At 41.6% G+C, this 20,492-nt stretch overlaps 1 protein-coding gene across 2 annotated transcripts in view; it reads right to left on the reverse strand.

Moving 5' to 3' along the window:
• Positions 1–15,379: 15,379 nt before the first annotated feature.
• LOC139563409 (protein transport protein Sec23A-like) overlaps positions 15,380–20,492 on the reverse strand; it is a 43,462-nt gene continuing 38,349 nt past the window's right edge. For both annotated transcript variants that reach the window (XM_071382057.1, XM_071382058.1), the window contains exons 16-18: positions 18,855–19,010; positions 18,701–18,766; positions 15,380–16,837 (exon numbers count right to left, since the gene is read on the reverse strand). In XM_071382057.1, coding sequence (XP_071238158.1) covers positions 16,748–16,837; positions 18,701–18,766; positions 18,855–19,010 — 312 coding nt within the window. In that variant the 3' untranslated portion in view covers positions 15,380–16,747. The remainder of the gene's footprint in view (positions 16,838–18,700; positions 18,767–18,854; positions 19,011–20,492) is intronic.

Genomic DNA, 20,492 nt, shown 5'->3' on the forward strand with positions numbered 1-20,492 from the left:
GGAGGTGGAGGGTCCGTCATGGTCTGGGGCGGTGTGTCACAGCATCATCGGACTGAGCTTGTTGTCATTGCAGGCAATCTCAACGCTGTGCGTTACAGGGAAGACATCCTCTCCCCTCATGTGGTACCCTTCCTGCAGGCTCATCCTGACATGACCCTCCAACATGACAATGCCACCAGCCATACTGCTCGTTCTGTGCATGATTTCCTGCAAGACAGGAACATCAGTGTTCTGCCTTGGCCAGCGAAGAGCCCGGATCTCAATCCAATTGAGCACGTCTGGGACCTGTTGAATCGGAGGATGAGGGCAATTGCCATTCCAACCAGAAATGTCTGGGAATTTGCAAGTGCCTTGGTGGAAGAGTGGGGTAACATCTCACAGCAAGAACTGACAAATCTGGAGCAGTCCATGAGGAGGAGATGCACTGCAGTACTTAATGCAGCTGGTGGCCACACCAGATACTGACTGTTACTTTTGATTTTGACCCCCCCTTTGTTCAGGGACACATTATTCCATTTCTGTTAGTCACATGTCTGTGGAACTTGTTCAGTTTATGTCTCAGTTGTTGAATCTTATGTTCATACAAATATTTACACATGTTACATTTGCTGAAAATAAATGCAGTTGACAGTGAGAGGACGTTTCTTTTATTGCTGAGTTTGGAAGCGTTAGTATGTTAACTGGAGAATGACTGCCTTGTTGTTTGGTTAGACATTGTGTCAGGGGGTGATATGGGCAAGCAGCTTTTGTGTAAAATCACCAGTGGGCTTTCATCGATGTGAACATTAAACATAGCCTTTGTTTCGTGCAGTTAGTGCTCATTACTCAAGGTGTCAAAGGTATCTTAGAATGCACAGCCGTTACCATAGAGATAGAAAGGCCCTGAGATAAAAACTGGAGAACTGGAGTAGAACAGGAGGGTGCATATTAGTACAATATATGATAGATCTAACTCATGCATAATATTCCCTGTATGACTTGGACTCACTCTCTCACAGTGTACTCGCACAGTATATTTTTACTCTCTCAAAGTGGAATGAATTAACTTTTCTTTTCACAGAACCTGTCTTTGTAATTCCACAAAATGTATTTATTTTATACTGAACAAAAATATAAACGCAACATGCAATAATTTCTAAGATTTTACTGTTACAGTTCATATAAGGAAATCAGTCAATTGACATAACTTCATTAGGCCCTAATCTATGGATTTCACATGACTGGAAATCCCACTTGGGAGCCAGGCCCAGCCAATCAAAATGACTTTGACCTCTCAGAAGGGCTTTATTACAGACAAAAATACTCCTCAGTTTCATCAGCTGTCAGGGTGACTGGTCTCAGACGATCCCGCAGGTGAAGATGCCAGATGTGGAGGTCCTGGGCTGGCGTGTTGTGAGGCCGGTTGGACATACTGCCAAATTCTCGAAAACGACTTTGGAGGCGGCTTATGGTAGAGAACCGAACATTCGATTCAGCTTTGGGGGACATTCCTGCTGTCAGCATGCCAATTGCATGCTGCTTCAAAACATCTGTGGCATTGTGTTGTGTGACAAAACTGCACATTTTAGAGTGCCTTTTATTGTCCCCAGAACAAGGTGCGCCTGTGTAATGATCATGCTGTTTAATCAGATTCTTGATATGCCACACCTATCAGGTTGATGGGTTATCTTGGCAAAGGAGAAATGCTCACTAACAGGGATGTAAACAAATTTGTGCACAAAATGTGATAGAAATATCAACTCCTGTATATACGGGACCTAGGGACTAGAGCTGGGCTGACATCTTCTCATCCAGTCCTTGTTACACCATCCTGTCTAATTGTTAGACAATCCAGTACTACTGAAACAGAGGAGTCTGCATCCCAAATGACACACTATTCCCTATACAGCCCCGTAGGGCTCTAGTAGGCAATATGATGCTTATTTGTCCCACATCCATTGATTGTGGATAGATACTCATTAGAGCAATGTGTCCAGACATATATTATCCACCACAGGAATAAATCTCAGGATTACCTGTCAAACCAGGATTATAGTACAGCAGAAAATGATTTAGAATTTCTCCCAATGTGTATCTCCTGTGTATCTAAAGTCAATGTATAGACAGCACATGTCCAATATGGTGTGGAATAATATGAATCAAGAGGAAAGGAAATGAAAGGAGAAGGGAAAGCAAGGCAAGAAAGCACTTCCTCCTCCCTCAACAAAACACATTCTTTGACGAGAGGAATAACGAAAACAATGCACATCTGTCTTTATATGCCTTTGACCTTTGTAACCGTGAGGCACATGCAATGAAAGTCATTCTGTCAGGTAAACTGCCTTTTGATGAATCCCATCCCCTCAGCATAGTGACAGCTACCAGCTCAGTGAAGGGAGAGGCTGACCAATAACCAAAAACGATGTGCCTCACTTTGCACAAATTATTTGGTTGATTAGTTCTACTTCCAGTCTCTTCAATAGGCCTTATGTATGACAATGTAATGATACGTTCTGAGAAAGCTACTACTACTACAGCTCAAGTCCCATAGAAACATAGGACCATGTGTTTCAGAGTATCCCTCAGGAATTTCTTTCATTCATTCTGCAGATTCAGCAGATGTCCATTTGGGCTGACAAAAGGCATATAAAGACAGACATTGTTTTCCTTATTCCTCGCGTCAAAGAATGTGTTTTGTTGAGGGAGGAGGAAGTGCTTTCTTTCCTTGCAGTTTGATTTCTGGTCCTGGATTGGTCAAACTCGCTCTAAATAATTCATTTGACAGCCTTGGCAAATCAAATCAAATCTTATTTGTCACATACACATGGTTAGCAGATGTTAATGCGAGTGTAGCGAAATGCTTGTAGTTCCGACAATGCAGTAATAACCAACGAGTAATCTAACCTAACAATTTCACAACAGCTACCTTATACACACAAGTGTAAAGGGATGAAGAATATGTACATAAAGATATATGAATGAGTGATGGTACAGAACGGCATAGGCAAGATGCAGTAGATGGTATCGAGTACAGTATATACAGTGGGGAGAACAAGTATTTGATACACTGCCGATTTTGCAGGTTTTCCTACTTACAAAGCATGTAGAGGTCTGTCATTTTTATCATAGGTACACTTCAACTGTGAGAGACGGAATCTAAAACAAAAATCCAGAAAATCACATTGTATGATTTTTAAGTAATTAATTAGCATTTTATTGCATGACATAAGTATTTGATACATCAGAAAAGCAGAACTTAATATTTAGTACAGAAACCTTTGTTTGCAATTACAGAGATCATACGTTTCCTGTAGTTCTTGACCAGGTTTGCACACACTGCAGCAGGGATTTTGGCCCACTCCTCCATACAGACCTTCTCCAGATCCTTCAGGTTTCGGGGCTGTCGCTGGGCAATACGGACTTTCAGCTCCCTCCAAAGATTTTCTATTGGGTTCAGGTCTGGAGACTGGCTAGGCCACTCCGGGACCTTGAGATGCTTCTTACGGAGCCACTCCTTAGTTGCCCTGGCTGTGTGTTGCGGGTCGTTGTCATGCTGGAAGACCCAGCCACGACCCATCTTCAATGCTCTTACTGAGGGAAGGAGGTTGTTGGCCAAGATCTCGCGATACATGGCCCCATCCATCCTCCCCTCAATACGGTGCAGTCGTCCTGTCCCCTTTGCAGAAAAGCATCCCCAAAGAATGATGTTTCCACCTCCATGCTTCACGATTGGGATGGTGTTCTTGGGGCTGTACTCATGCTTCTTCTTCCTCCAAACACGGCGAGTGGAGTTTAGACCAAAAAGCTCTATTTTTGTCTCATCAGACCACATGACCTTCACCCATTCCTCCTCTGGATCATCCAGATGGTCATTGGCAAACTTCAGACGGGCCTGGACATGCGCTGGCTTGAGCAGGGGGACCTTGCGTGCGCTGCAGTATTTTAATCCATGACGGCGTAATGTGTTACTAATGGTTTTCTTTGAGACTGTGGTCCCAGCTCTCTTCAGGTCATTGACCAGGTCCTGCCGTGTAGTTCTGGGCTGATCCCTCACCTTCCTCATGATCATTGATGCCCCACGAGGTGAGATCTTGCATGGAGCCCCAGACCGAGGGTGATTGACCGTCATCTTGAACTTCTTCCATTTTCTAATAATTGCGCCAACAGTTGTTGCCTTCTCACCAAGCTGCTTGCCTATTGTCCTGTAGCCCATCCCAGCCTTGTGCAGGTCTACAATTTTATCCCTGATGTCCTTACACAGCTTTCTGGTCTTGGCCATTGTGGAGAGGTTGGAGTCTGTTTGATTGAGTGTGTGGACAGGTGTCTTTTATACAGGTAACGAGTTCAAACAGGTGCAGTTAATACAGGTAATGAGTGGAGAACAGGAGGGCTTCTTAAAGTAAAACTAACAGGTCTGTGAGAGCCGGAATTCTTACTGGTCGGTAGGTGATCAAATACTTATGTCATGCAATAAAATGCAAATTAATTACTTAAAAATCATACAATGTGATTTTCTGGATTTTTGTTTTAGATTCCGCCTCTCACAGTTGAAGTGTACCTATGATAAAAATTACAGACCTCTACATGCTTTGTAAGTAGGAAAACCTGCAAAATCGGCAGTGTATCAAATACTTGTTCTCCCCACTGTACATATGAGAGGAGTAATGTAGGGTATGTAAACATATTAAGTGGCATTGTTTAAAGTGGCTAGTGATACATGTATTACATAAAGATGGCAAGATGTAGTAGGTGGTATAGAGTACAGTATATACATATGAGATGCGTAATGTAGGGTATGTAAACATTATATTAAGTGGCATTGTTTAAAGTGGCTAGTGATACATTTTTTACATGTATGGCAGCAGCCACTCAATGTTAGTGGTGGCTGTTTAACAGTCTGATGGCCTTGAGAGATAGAAGCTGTTTTTCAGTCTCTCGGTCCCTGCTTTGATGCACCTGTACTGACCTCGCCTTCTGGATGATAGCGGGGTGAACAGGCAGTGGCTCAGGTGGTTGTTGTCCTTGATGATCTTTATGGCCTTCCTGTGACATCTGGTGGTGCAGGTGTCCTGGAGGGCAGGTAGTTTGCCCCCGGTGATGCGTAGTGCAGACCTCACTACCCTCTGGAGAGCCTTACGGTTGTGGGCGGAGCAGTTGCCGTACCAGGCGGTGATACAGCCCGACAGGATGCTCTCGATTGTGCATCTGTAAATGTTTGTGAGTGCTTTTGGTGACAAGCCGGATTTCTTCAGCCTCCTGAGGTTGAAGAGGCGCTGCTGCGCCTTCTTCACCACGCTGTCTGTGTGGGTGGACCAATTCAGTTTGTACGCCGAGGAACATAAAACTTTCTACCCTCTCCACTACTGTCCTGTCGATGTGGATAGGGGGGTGCTCCCTCTGCTGTTTCCTGAAGTCCGAGCTATGTCATGAAAGCTCAGTTGATTGGCACAGAACATCAAGCTAAAATACCTTTTCACAGCTAAATGGTCAGAGATTTCTCTAACAACAGAAGGCAAATACTTTGACTCAGTCTACACGTCATTTAACTGCTACGGCCAATTCATACATCAGTGGTGTGTTGTTTCACCCAAACTCTGGACACACCCCCAGCCTGCTGTGATGAGCTTATAAAGTAGCATGGCTATTGAAGCCAATTGAAGCACTAGAAAACAGGGACAAATTAGTATGAAAATAAAATATATATTTCAGAACTATTGTGTAGGTTGTGATGAATGTTAATGAATGGCTCATTCATTATGTATAGTCAGATTATGAGATAAGTACAGCATTTCCTCATAAATCTAGTCACAGTCTCTTGGTATTACTATCATCAATAAACAAGTGTGCTGCCTACTTGAATAGCAATTAAACTCACGATGAGTGCATGCACGATATTATCACATGTGATGATGTATGGAGTTTGATTGACTCTTCAGCACAGCGTACAAGCCGACCGCCATATAACCTTTAATCCTCTATATAGGCTTTAGTTCAATCAATAGCCATTCATTGAAATAATATACCTGTGTGAAATGTTCATTCGAGCCAAAATTGCCATGGAAACCCAACTGCAATTTATATCACTATATTGGTCCCTTCATGTATTCATGTTGTATAAAAGCCTTTATAACATCATGTTCTCTTTCACTGACCAGATCAAATGAAAACAAACTCAAATGTCACGCTTCATGCATCATGGATGTGTCATAGGGAAGATACGTGTTCTCTCATCTGAATATATGGTTTCAAGTGCTGTAGCATAAATACATGTTCAGCACAATGAATATATTGTCAGTCAGCCCGGAGCTGCTTATTACATGTATTTTTTTTGGTGTGCCAATCTGCCTCTGCTGAACTCTAATGATGTTGCCGCCTATCTAGCTCTCTGGAGGGTTGTTTGTCTCCATATATTACATTACAGCGTGTCTTCTATGTGAGACGGGGTGGAGGTTTAAGGTTGGAGAGTGAATGGGGAAAAGCAATCTTATAGCTGAGCTATAGCACTCTGTTCTGCTCTGACCTGAACATGACCTAGGCTGACAGCTTCCTCCTGATTGGACGGGGATGTTCCAGGCTCTATTCAATGCACATTGCGGAAGTTCAGCTTGACAGTGTGATTTAAATGTAAAAGGCAATGTTCTCACTTTAGCGGAGACTGCATTCACGGTAAACGCTGCGTATGTCGGCTCAATCGAAAATTAACTTCAGCTTTACGCTGTGATTGAAATTTAAAAGGCAATGTTCCTGTTTTAGCTGAGACTGCATTCACGGTAAATGCTGCATATGTCGGCTCAATCGAAAATCACCTTTACATTTCTATCGTGTAATCTGTAACGCTTCAGCTTTCCAGACTGAACAGAGCCCTAAAAGCCTCAGAGATGGTCCTATTTGAAGGAACACGGCAGAAATTGATAAAGCAGACATTTCCATTGGACATTTGGGTAAATTGGACCAAATCTGAGAACATTCCTTGTCTCACCGTACAGTAGCCATAGATGATTAGTGAAATCTGTCCTCCACCCACAGACATACCCTCAGGAACTTGGAGTGAAATGAGTGCCAACAGATTCAAAAAGGTTAAATCCAGATTGAATTTATGTTGGCACTAATATAACTCCATATAGATATGCCTACACCTTGCCATGTCTCTCTGATCAGTCCAGCTCTACAGCTGTATAGAAATGCATGGATCAGAACACATTTTCTTCCCTCCCCAATAACCTGTGCATGGTTGAATAAAATCAACTGATACTGTAAAATTGGTCACATAATTACTAAACAAGTTGTAGGAAAAACTGAAATGGATTTACATTACTGGTACATTCAACCAAACTTGAAATTCTCTGCTGCAAGGCTCTATATACAGTTGAAGTCAGAAGTTTACATACACCTTAGCCAAATACATTTAAACTCAGTTTTCACAATTCCTGACATGTAATCCTAGTAAAAATTCCCTGTCTTACGTCAGTTAGGATCACCACTTTATTTTAAGAATGTGAAATGTCAGAATAATAGTAGAGAGAATTATTTATTTCAGCTAACTGAAATAAATAAGTCTAACGTTTCAGGTAGCCTTCCACAAGCTTCCCACAATAAGTTGGGTGAATTTTGTCCCATTCCTCCTGACACAGCTGATGTAACGGAGTCAGATTTGTAGGCCTCCTTGCTCGCACACATTTTTCAGTGCTGCCCACAAATTTTCTATAGGATTGAGGTCATGGCTTTGTGATGGCCACTCCAATACCTTGACTTTGTTGTTCTTAAGCCATTTTGCCACGACTTTGGAAGTATGCTTGGGGTTCATTGTCCATTTGGAAGACCCATTTGCGACCAAGATTTAACTTCCTGACTGATGTCTTGAGATGTTGTTTCAATATATCCACATAATTTTCCTCCCTCATGATGCCATCAATTTTATGAAGTGCACCAGTCCCTCCTGCAGCAAAGCACCCCCACAACATGATGCTGCCACCCCCCTCGGCTTGCAACCCTCCCCCTTTTTCCTCCAAACATAACGATGGTCATTATGACCAACAGTTCTATTTTTGTTTCATCAGACCAAAGGACATTTCTCAAAAAGTATAATCTTTGTCCCCATGTGCAGTTGCAAACTGTAGTCTGGCTTTTTTATGGCGGTTTTGGAGCAGTGGCTTCTTCCTTGCTGAGCGGCCTTTCAGGTTATGTCGATATAGGACTCGTTTTTACTGTGGATATAGATACTTTTGTACCTGTTTCCTCCAGCATCTTCACAAGGTCCTTTACTGTTGTTCTGGGATTGATTTGCACTTTTCGCACCAAAGTACGTTCATCTCTAGGAGACAGAACGCGTCTCCTTCCTGAGCGGTATGATGGCTGCGTGGTCCCATGGTGATTTTCCAATGATGTCAAGCAAAGAGGCACTGAGTTTGAAGGTAGGCCTTGAAATACATCCACAGGTACACCTCCAATTGACTCAAATGATGTCAATTAGCCTATCAGAAGCTTCTAAAGCCATGACATCATTTTCTGGAATTTTCCAAGCTGTTTAAAGGCACAGTCAACTTAGTGTATGTAAACTTCTGACCCACTGGAATTGTGATACAGTGAATTATAAGTGAAATAATCTGTCTGTAAACAATTGTTGGAAAAATGACTTGTGTCATGCACAAAGTAGATGTCCTAACCGACTTGCCAAAACTATAGTTTGTTAACAAGAAATTTGTGGAGTGGTTGAAAAAACGAGTTCTAATGACTCCAACCTAAGTGTATGTAAACTTCCGACTTCAACTGTAAAAGCAAAGTACTACTACGGCACGGGGGGCTGCCAAGTCCCTCACAAAAGAGGTTTCTAAAGAAAGGTTAAATTGCATCCTATTCCCTTTACAGTGTACTACACTTGTACTTGAGAGGTATTGACATGTTGAATGCACTGAGCTGGTTGTTTGAACCTCTGGCACACAGCTCGGACACCCATGCATACCCCACAAGACATGCCACCAGAGGTCTCTTCACAGTCCCCAAGTCCAGAACAGACTATGGGAGGCGCACATTAATACATAGAGCCATGACTACATGGAACTCTATTTCACATCAAGTAACTCATGCAAGCAGTAGATTTAAAAAACAGATAAAAATACACTTTATGGAACAGCGGGGACTGTGAAGCAACACAAAATGGGCACAGACGCATGCATACACACACATAACATACGCAATGTACACACACGTCACATGTATTTTGTGTTGTAGATATGTGATAGTGGAGTAGGGGCCTGAGGGCACACACTTAGTGTGTTGTGAAATCTGTTGTAAATGTATTGTCATGTTTTTTAAATTGTATAACTGCCTTAATTTGCTGGACCTCAGGAAGAGCTAATGGGGATCCATAATAAATCCAAATTGGACCAGGGTCCTTACTTAGAATGTCTGCTCACTTGGTCTCCAGGGCAACATACATACAGTACATACAACACTTTTGATTTGTCTATTTCAGTGTCCTTTTCATCAACAGACTACCCATTCTCTCTGCTGTTGTTAGTCTATTCTGTTATTTTCTTGTATTATATATACATTTAATATACAGTATTTGTGTGGCTGATCTTGCCTATTGGTGTTATGTATTTTGTCATGTGTTCATGTTTTGTGCCGACCCCAGGAAGAGTAGCTGCTTCTTCTGCAACAGCTAATGGGGATCCTAATAAAATACCAAATTGTATGCTCTTGTATCTTTTCTTGTATCTTTTCTCGTATGCTCTTGTCATTTGCTCATAACACTATATCAGTGGCTGACATGAAAAAAATTGTGCTTTGCTTACTTTGAACAAATTGTACAGCTTATTAGGGAACGATGAGTCATTTGCCCTACGTAACCTGTAACAACAATGCCTCATGTAAGGTTACAAGAAAATGTGCTGCTAAATGCAAAAGTTGACTCATCTCTCTTCAAATGTAATTTCAGGTTGTGTAATTTTGAGCCCTGATTGGGAGTCCTATCGGGCAGCGCACAATTGGCCCAGTGTCGTCCGTCAATGTAAATAAGAATTTGTTCTTAACTGACTTGCCTAGTTAAATAATTTTAAAAATGTAAACGTAACAATAGATACATTTTGAGGTCTGATCCAGTGAAAAGCTGCTTGCACAATGGCTGTGGTGCTATTCTACAACTGAAATGCCACACAGTGAACGTTCTCACTGTAAATGGATAACCTCAGAGTTCAGTGAGATCTGCTGCGCTCTGCTGGTATACAGTGCATTTGGAAAGTATTCAGACCCCTTGACTTTTTCCACATTTTGTTACGTTACAGCCTTAATCTAAAATGTTTTTGCCTCATCAATCTACAAACAATACCCCATAATGACAAAGCAAAAACAGGTTCAGACATTTTTGCTAATTTCAAAAAATGAAATATTACATTTGCATAAGTATTCAGACCCTTTACTCAGTACTTTGTTGAAGCACCTTTGGCAGCGATTACAGCCTCGAGTCTTCTTGGGTATGACGCTACAGGCTTGGCACACCTGTATTTGGGGAGTTTCTCCCATTCTACTCTGCAGATCCTCTCAAGCTCTGTCAGCTGCACAGCTATTTTCAGGTCTCTCCATAGATGTTCGATCAGGTTCAAATCCGGGCTCTGGCTGGGCCACTCAAGGACATTCAGAGACTTATCCCAAAGCCACTCCTGCGTTGTCTTGGCTGTGTGCTTAGGATCATTGTCCTGATGGAAGGTGAACCTTTGCCCGAGTCTGAGGTCCAGAGCTCTCTGAAGCAGGTTTTCATCAAGGATCTCTCTGTACTTTGCTCCGTTCATCTTTCCCTCGATCCTGACTAGTCTCCCAGTCCCTGCCGCTGAAAAATATTCCCCAAGGGCATGATGCTGTCACCACCATGCTTCAACGTAGGGATGGTGCCAGGTTTTCTCCACATGTGACGCTTGGCACTCAGGCCAAAGAGTTCAATCTTTGTTTTTTCAAACCAGAAAATCTTGTTTCTCATGGTCTGAGTCTCCTTTAAGTGCCTTTTGGCAAACTCTAAGCCGGCTGTCATGTGCCTTATACTGAGGAGTGGCTTCCGTTTGGCCACTACCATAAAGACCTGATTGGTGGAATGCTGCAGAGATGGTTGTCCTTCTGGAAGGTTCTCCCATCACAGAGGAACTCTGGAGCTCTGTCAGAGTGACCATCGGGTTCCCCCGATTGCTCACTTTGGTTGGGCGGCCAGCTCTAGGAAGAGTCTTGGTGGTTCCAAACTTCTTCCATTTAAGAATGATGGAGGCCACTGTGTTCTTGGTGACCTTCAATGCTGCAGAAATGTTTTGGTACCCTTCCCCAGATCTGTGCCTTGACACAATCCTGTCTCGGAGGTATACGGACAATTCCTTCGATCTCATAGCTTGGTTTTTGCTCTGACATGCACTGTCAAATGTGGGACCTTATATAGACAGGCGTGTACCTTTCCAAATCATGTCCAATCAATTGAATTTACCACAGGTTGACTCCAAGTTGTAGAAACATATCAAGCATGATCAATGAAAACAGGATGTACCTGGGCTCAATTATGAGTCTCACAGAAAAAGGGTCTGAATACTTAATTTTTCTTTTCTATTTCACATTTGGAAAAATCTCAAGAAAACTGTTTTCGCTTTGTCGTTATGGGGTATTGTGTGTACTGAATGTCAGAGAATAGCTTTGTATCCATTGCAGTGCTATGGATGTTCTATCGTGCTTTCCTTGAATGCCTGACTTTCAAACCGACATATCTTTTCAATAAAGAACATTTGTGCCAATTCAGTTAACTGCTCTGGTTCTCTTCAGTTCAGGTTGTGATTGTGCCTTACAACTTCAAGGAGAAGGGCAGCATGTAGGAACATACAGGTAACTACCAAAATAAAGGAAACAACTGAGAAATTAGGATACACAGTATATTGAAAGCAGGTGCTTCCACACAGGTGTGGTTCCTGAGTTAATTAAGCAATTAACATCCCATCATGCTCAGGGTCATGTATAAAAATGCCCAATTGTCCATTATTTCGGCTACCATGGCTAGAAGAGAGCTCAGTGACTTTGAAAGAGGGGTCTCAAAGGAGCATAGGGGGTTTAAAGTGTGTGTGTGTGTGTGTGTGTGTGTGTGTGTGTGTGTGTGTGTGTGTGTGTGTGTGTGTGTGTGTGTGTGTGTGTGTGTGTGTGTCAGTCACCAGATCTCAACCCAATTGGACACTTATGGGAGATTCTGGAACAGCGCCCGAGACAGCGTTTTTCACCACCATCAACAATACACCAAATTATGGAATTTGTCATGGGTCAATGGTGTCGCATCCCTCCAAAAGAGTTCCAGACACTTGGAGAATCTATGCCAAGGCGCATCTGCTGGCTCATGGTGGCCCAACGCCCTATTAAGACACTTTATGTTGGTGTTTCTTTTAGTGCTGACCCCATTTAGTCGACTGGTCGATTGTTTGGTCGTTAGGTTGTTGGTCGACTGAGATTTCTTTAGTTGAGTAGTAGCAAAACATATAGATTTAAAAAAAAATCATGGTGTGATTGGCACCTGTCTGAGCAGACTAATCCATTGTGGAGGCCATGGGGATGGCACAGACCATCAGTCTAATACGTGCTACTGAAATTGTAAATGGTTAAATTACATAAGAACAATGGTGCAACACTAATACAAATTATATTTATAACAAATGCGCTTTCTCCCGCGTTGGATAGTGGCCGGGGTCCGCGATTCAGAAGCACATCAGTGAGCTGTTGAATTGGTGCATTTTCATAGACCATGTTGCTATGTGCATAATAGCAAAGTTAACCAGCATATTAGTGTTAAGAACAATGTGGGGGAGGCAGCAGCAGAATGAGATGAGAAAACAGGCCTTGCCTAATTGTCTAAAAAAAGTGATGAGAGCAAACCTCAACTTAATTAGATCTATAATCATTAACCTAACTAATAAATGTGCCTGGCTTTATAAATAATCAATATATCTACAGAAATAAGACAGATCCTGCTTCTGTTGCCTGTTTGAGTTTTTGTTTAATAATAGCCTACTGATTCCGCAAGCACCAAGCCTCACTCAATGACATGTCAAGTAAACAATTTTACAAATTCGACTGTTTTTAATCTTTGCTATGCTGTAATTTGTAATTTGTATTAGGATCCCCATTAACTAACGCCGTAACGCTAGCTAATCTTACTGGGGTCCAACACCAATTAACAAGACTTTACAAAAAATTACAAATCAGGACTTCACAAACATTCAACAAATAGACAATTAAAATACATGACAGGAAACACATTTAACATTCAGTTGATGCACAAGGCTGCGGGGCCAGACGGATTACCAGGACGTGTACTGCGAGCATGCGCTGACCAACTGGCAAGTGTCTTCACTGACATTTTCAACCACTCCCTGTCCGAGTCTGTAATACCAACATATTTCAAGCAGACCACCATAGTGTCTGTGCCCAAGAACATTAAGATAACCTGCCTAAATGACTACTGACCCATAGCACTCACAACTGTAGCCATGAAGTGCTTTGAAAGGCTGGTCATGGCTCACATCACCATTATCCCAGAAACCCTAGACCTACTCCAATTTGCATACCGCCCCAACAGATCCACAGATGATGCAGTCTCTATTGCTCTCCACACTGCCCTTTCCCACCTGGACAAAGGAAACACCTATGTGAGAATGCTGTTCATTGACTACAGCTCAGCGTTCAACACCATAGTGCCCACAAAGCACATCACTAAGCTAAGGACGCTGGGACTAAACACCTCCCTCTGCAACTGGACCCTGGACTTCCTGACGGGCCGCCCCCAGGTGGTAAGGGTAGGTAACAAAACATCCGCCACGCTGATCCTCAACACAGGGGCCCCTCAGGGGTGCGTGCTCACTTCCTCCTGTACTCCCTGTTCACTCATGACTGCATGGCCTGGCACGACTCCAACACCATCATTAAATTTGCAGATGACACAACAGTGGTAGGCCTGATCACCGACAACGACGAGACAGCCTATAGGGAGGAGGTCAGAGACCTGGCCGTGTGGTGCCAGGACAACAACCTCTACCTCAACGTGATCAAGACAAAAGGAGATGATTGTGGACTACAGGGGGAAAAAACAAGCACGCCCCCATTCTCATCGACATGGCTGCAGTGGAGCAGGTTGAGAGCTTCAAGTTCTTTGGTGTCCACATCACCAGCAAACTAACATGGTCCAAGCACACCAAGACAGTCATGAAGAGGGCACGAGAAAACCTATTCCCCCTCAGGAGACTGAAAAGATTTGGCATGGGTCCTCAGATCCTCAAAAGGTTCTACAACTGCACCATCGAGAGCATCCTGACTGGTTGCATCACTGCCTGGTATACCAACTGCTCGGCATCCGACCGCAAGGCACTGCAGGGGGTAGTGCGAATGGTTCAGTACATCACTGGGGCCAAGCTTTCTGCCATCCAGGACCTCTATACTCCCGCAACCCTAGTCATACACTGTTCTCTCTGCTACCGCACGGTGCCAAGTCTAGGTCCAAGATGCTTCTAAACAGCTTCTACCCCCAAGCCATAAGACTCCTGAACATTTAATCAAATGACTACCCAGACTATTGGCATTGCGTGGAAATGTTTTTGGGGGATTCAGGTCATTTGCATGGCAAAGAGGGACTTTGCAATTAATTGCAATTCATCTGATCACTCTTCATAACATTCTGGAGTATATGCAAATTGCCATCATACAAACTGAGGTAGCAGACTTGGTGAAAATTAACATTTGTGTCATTCTCAAAACTTTTGGCCACGACTGTATATAGTCTCGCTATTGTTGTTTTACTGCTGCTCTTTAATTACTTGCTAACTTTTCTTATTCTTGTCCGTATGTTTTGAAACGGCATTGTTGGTTGGGGGCTCGTAAGTAAGCATTTCACTGTAAGGTCTACACCTGTTGTATTCGGTGCATGTGACTAATAAAATTTGATTTGATACACTTTGATGTTATATGGTGGTCGGTGGAGGAGGGAGGAGAGACAACAGGTGCTAGTCACACAGTCACTCGCTGTCTCTTTTTTAAAACACAGAGTAGCAAGTCTGAGCCCGGCACAATTAATTGCTGGTCGGACTTCCTCTAGTAATTTGTGTTTAGTCATTATTTAATCAAACAGTGTGCTTAAAGCATCAGACAAGCTCAGTGCATATAGTTGATTTGATTAAACCACATAGGAAGTGTCAATATATGGAAAAATACACCTTTGAAAATTTGGAGAAATCAATTGGACGACTCTTGGTTGACCAAGATTTATTTTAGTCGGGGACAGACCTAGTTTCCTTTATTTTGGCCGGTACCTGTACAAGTTCATAAAATCAGATAAAACATCTAGTTGAAAACAGCATCACTCAAAGTAAATCAAATAGAAAGTGTTAATAAACAACAAAAATGCTTTTTACAGTGAGGTATTTTATTAGAAATGTCAAAATTAACACTGTTAGTAACAAGGCAGATATGATATGAGATCCGGAGAATAGGGAGGGCAGGTTTAATACCCTGCAAATCTGTCTGTATCGTGGAGCATGTTAGTACCACTGTCTGTATAGTACAGATGTAGGATCTTCATTTGAGCCAGTTTGCTACAGCAGGAAAATAATAATGGAATTATTATAATGTGGATTATAATTAATGGCCATTTTTCTAGGGGTTGATACATTTTTTTGTAAAGGAAAAGTCTGACATTACAAACTTCCGAAGCCTTTTTAAACCTCAAATACACTACAACTGTTAAATATAATGCATTGCAGGAAAGTTATTTCACAACAAGGTGATCAAATTACGATCCAACATCTGTACTAGGCAGGGTTTTGTACCACAATGAGTGTTTGATATGAATGACTAACATTAATTAGATAGCACACACTAAAGATCTGAAAATAACCTATTATTCTGTGGCGTACGCAGGGAGAACAGAAAACGAATTAAATTAAGTTGTATTGGATTCCCCAAGCTTTACCAACTGACGATACAACACCCACCTGTTCTCTTTCTGTAGCCTGCAGCTATGACAGCTCTGACTGACTGGACGATAGTATTATACATTTCTCTGTTTGATATATATTTTTTTTTAAAGAAACAGACAGAAAATATAATATAAAGTAAGTCTGGATGCTGTATTGTTCTAGATAAACTAGACGTATTGCCATTGAAGCATCAAAATAAAACATCCAATAAAATGTCTCCAACTGGATGATGGGTGAGTTAGTGTTCTGAGGGGAAAGTACATCTACATAAATATCAGACTCATCTTACGATTCATATACTGATCCGGGACCAAACATTTAAGCTAGTAGTCACCAACTGATGTTTTCTTTTGTTTGTTCTTTTTACAATCATTGACCACCGACTAGTCGCATAAAAAGGCTGTCCTGCAGATCATTTTCTGTATTTCGTCACTTTCCTGTACATAGCCATTTTCAATATTAAAAAGGAGAAAGAGGAAGACATATCCTCTTCTGGTTATTGACTTTCCCAAGTATAGTATGAGCTAACTGCTGTTGAGCAAACCATATAGTATTTGTTTTCTTCCAAATACTTTAAGCGTTTGAGCCTGTCTCGAGTGCCAGATGGGAGGGGTTTGCTTTTGGGTCTATTCCATTGGCTTTATTGCGCCAGACAAGTTCAATCAAGCGCAGATTAAGTACTTGAAAGAAAACAAATACAATCTGCACCCAGGTCTGCTGTTGAGTGGATGATGAGGTGGAACCATGGTCTGTGATGCTGACGTTCAGTGGTTACTATGGGATCTGTCTCAGTCTCAAGCAGCGCTGGACACAGCCAGCTTCTTCAGGTGGTCCATGAATACCTGTAGACTGACGTCATCTGTCAGGATTGGGGCTCCCGACTCCTACACACAGAGAGGACGAGAGTGGAATTCAGTTATATAACCTGGGAAAGTGGTTACACCCTGGAGGCTCTTCAGAGGAGGAAAGGGAGGACCATCCTCAGTGAATTTCATAAAAATAATTAAACTATTATAAAAAAAAAATTTTTTAAATAAAACTATTCACGTCACCAAATAATGTATTAAAAAACACACTGTTTTTTAAAGGTCTACAGTAGCCTCAACAGCACTCTGTAGGGTAGCACCATGGTGTAGCAGGAGGACCGGTTCTCACCCCCTTCCATAGACTTACACAGTAATTATGACAATTTCCGGAGAACGTCCTCCAACCTATCAGAGCTCTTGTAGGATGAACTGACATGTTGTCCACCCAATCAAAGGATCAGAGAATAAATAGTACTGAAAGCATAAGCTACATCTAGCTAGCATTGCAGTGCATAAAATGTAGTGAGTAGTTGACACAGAGAAAGACAATAGTTGAACAGTTTTGAACAAACTCATTTCTTCAAAAATTAAGGAGAGGCAAGAGAGAAAGAGAGAGCTATATTTCGTTGTATTTTATCCACTTTCACTTACTTATCTAATGAATGCAGCTAGCTAGTTTAGCCTACTCAAACACCCGGCTCAAACAGAGAGGGATGCTATGTTAGCTAGCTGACTATGGCTATCCAACACGGTAACTCTTCCAAGTCAAGGTATGCTTTTGGCTTTATCAATTTATTACCACTGGGGCCCACCGGTGTAACTGCTAAACTGCTTGCTGACTGTACTGCATGATTGTAGCTAGCGGGTTTACTAATGCGTTAGTTCTAGTAGCTATGTTGACTATGATGTTAGCTAATATGGTTCCAAAGATGCATGCTGTTTGTAGCGATTAGCGGTAATGATATGAAGGTTTGGCTTGGAAAGTTGTTTTTGCATGGTCACAGACAGTTGATGTGTTGTACACTGAAGTCCACAAGCGAAGGGAAAAGGTGAGAGAAGGAGAGTGAGTAGATATAAGTAGGAATTATACAACGCGCAAAGTGATCATGCTGTTTGAATGTGGAAGCTATGAAAGTAAATTGTGTGTGCACGTGATCAGAGGTGTATTCATTCCACCGATTCTGTTGAATGAAACGGGGATAAACATACCTGAATTTGTCCAATAGAAACTCTTGTTTGCAAATGTTGGACTAATGATTACATCCTAGATCAACTAGCTGAAGGCAATAGTGTGCAAGGCGGTATTGAATGTGCCACTGTCTGTCACCTTGATTACTCAAAATGTTCTCTCGACCTGTGCACTTAAGTTGTAAACTTTCATTCATAGACAAGATTGTAGCAACCTCATGATCATTCGGTATAGGAAAAATCTGAGTATCACGTAGTAGCCTAAACCTATCGATGTTACATTGAGCTGGGTGAATAGAATATGAATGACAGTCATCCAATATGCTGTAATAGAAATAAGGCCATGCTCATGAAGAAAATGAGTGTCCTCCCTCATCTTAAATGGCACCGACCGCCATTAGACCTTCATTATCCACTAAAAAATGTAAGATGACTACACTACTTTGTGTAGACTTTACATGCTTGTGTAAAAGAAACAGACAACAAGTAAGAGTTGGGACTCTCTCTCCAGCTACCTGATGACTTTCAATACGACATTAAGCTGAGTCAGGCTGAACCACAGTGGACCCTATGCTCCTCCAGGATCAACAGTCATTATTGCACACACATGCCATTCAGAAAGAGACAACGTGCTTATCCTTTACATAATAAAATACTAAAAACACCATCCTTAGCAGTATGTACTTTTAATTAATAGTATCTTCTCTAGTTCCCGGGTAAAAAAATATAAATAATAATCAGTAGAAGTCTTACCTGGCCCCATGCATACATGTTGTTGTGGGTTTGTGATGGGTTAACTTTAGATAGCAGGAAACGAGCCTAGAAAACAACAAGAACATCAATACAGGAAGTTGAATAGACTTGACAGTTGACATTCACATACATTTTAGCGAGTGTGTGCATGTACCTGTGATCCGCCAAACTCTGTGTCTATGTAGCGGGGCATAGGGAAGCGGCTGTGCAGGATCTCCTGGGCGTCGTCCGCTGGAGCCTGCAGCAGGTGGCGGAAGTTCTCGTACTCGGGCATCTCCTGGTAGCCTGCCTTACGCCACTGAGACACAGTCTGATGGATAGACAGAGAGAAAGGGTTAGAGAGAGGCCAGTGAGAGATGTCCTGAAGACATGAATAATTACATGTAGACGTTTACAGATCTGAGAAATTAAGAGAAGTCTGTTTAGGAGCAGATTGTTTGCTATTTAAATAATGTCAAGCAAAACCAATGACACTGGATTTAATGTATTTCTTTTTTTCAAACAATACAAAACATACACATACAAACATCAACGACCTCACACCCCCATCTCCAGCGCCCGCATCCCTCTCCGCCACATGGCCTCAAACGGCACCATTTTGTTTGTCTCCGTCATCCACGTATTTTCAATATTTAGATAATAAAGCATCTGACATCTCCATTGTGTTAACGATGGAGTATTGGTTGATTTCCAATTTAAGTATACATTTTTTAAAGATGATTGCTGAGAAAAGTATCTCTATGCACCCTCATATGCCATATCTTGAAATATGCAAACAGATTAAAAGTACATTTACAATGTAATACTTCTGACAGCTAACTTTCTAACTCCGCCCATAACTTCTGGACTTTATAGCATTACCAGAAGGCATGGATAATTGAGTCATTGTTAGTTTTACACTTAAGACAGGACTCTTGTATAATATTAAGCGTACATTTTCGTTAACTAATTTAATTAGTTATGCTCCAACATTCCCTCCATCTTGTGCTAATATAAGTCTTGGTTCCAATAGTTTATATTTTTTCTAAGAGGTTGTCAGTTGGATATGCTCTCTGCAAGGTTCTGTATAGCCTACCTATCATATGAACATCCTTTTCTGACTCAAATAGGATTCCCTCAAGATTGCTCTGATGACCAAGAGATTTCAAATCAAACATTATTAAGTTGCATGTATTTGAAAATATCTACATTATTGGTCAGTCCAAAATAGCTTTTTAATTTTGTCAAAGAAATAAATATATTTCCTATTACCAAGTCATTTACGGTTTCTATGCCTTTAGTTTTCCATGTGGACCATATTATCGGTGAATTGTGAAAAGCTATCCAAGGATTGTTCCATAGGGTTGTGTTTTTGGGGAGTGATAATAGTTTTGGTAGAATACGTATAATTTTCATCAATATTGTTATAGTGTTCTTAACTATGATATTAATGTTCTTAGCTTTATCCCTTGAAAATAGACACTTGAAAAGATTTGGGGATGCACATGCTCATCTTCAATATGTACCTATTGTTCCTCTTTAGTGCACTTAACAATATGTCGCAACTAAAAGCCCTGGGTGGCGAGTTGATAGAATTCCAAGTCTAGAAGGTTAAAACCCCCCTCAGACTTAGGAAGTCTATGAGCATTATTTGCCCATAAAAAAGTATGTTATGAAGGAGTATAGTTTTTTAAAGAATGTCTTTGGTGGGGTAATTAGAATTACCGAGAATAAACATAAAATATTTGGGAGCCATGCCATTTTGAAGTGGTTTATTTTACCTGTAAGATTTGCTTTCATATTGGTAAGTAGT

The sequence above is a fragment of the Salvelinus alpinus genome, chromosome 34 (assembly GCF_045679555.1).
Source record: "Salvelinus alpinus chromosome 34, SLU_Salpinus.1, whole genome shotgun sequence".
Classification (NCBI taxonomy): Eukaryota; Metazoa; Chordata; class Actinopteri; order Salmoniformes; family Salmonidae; genus Salvelinus; species Salvelinus alpinus.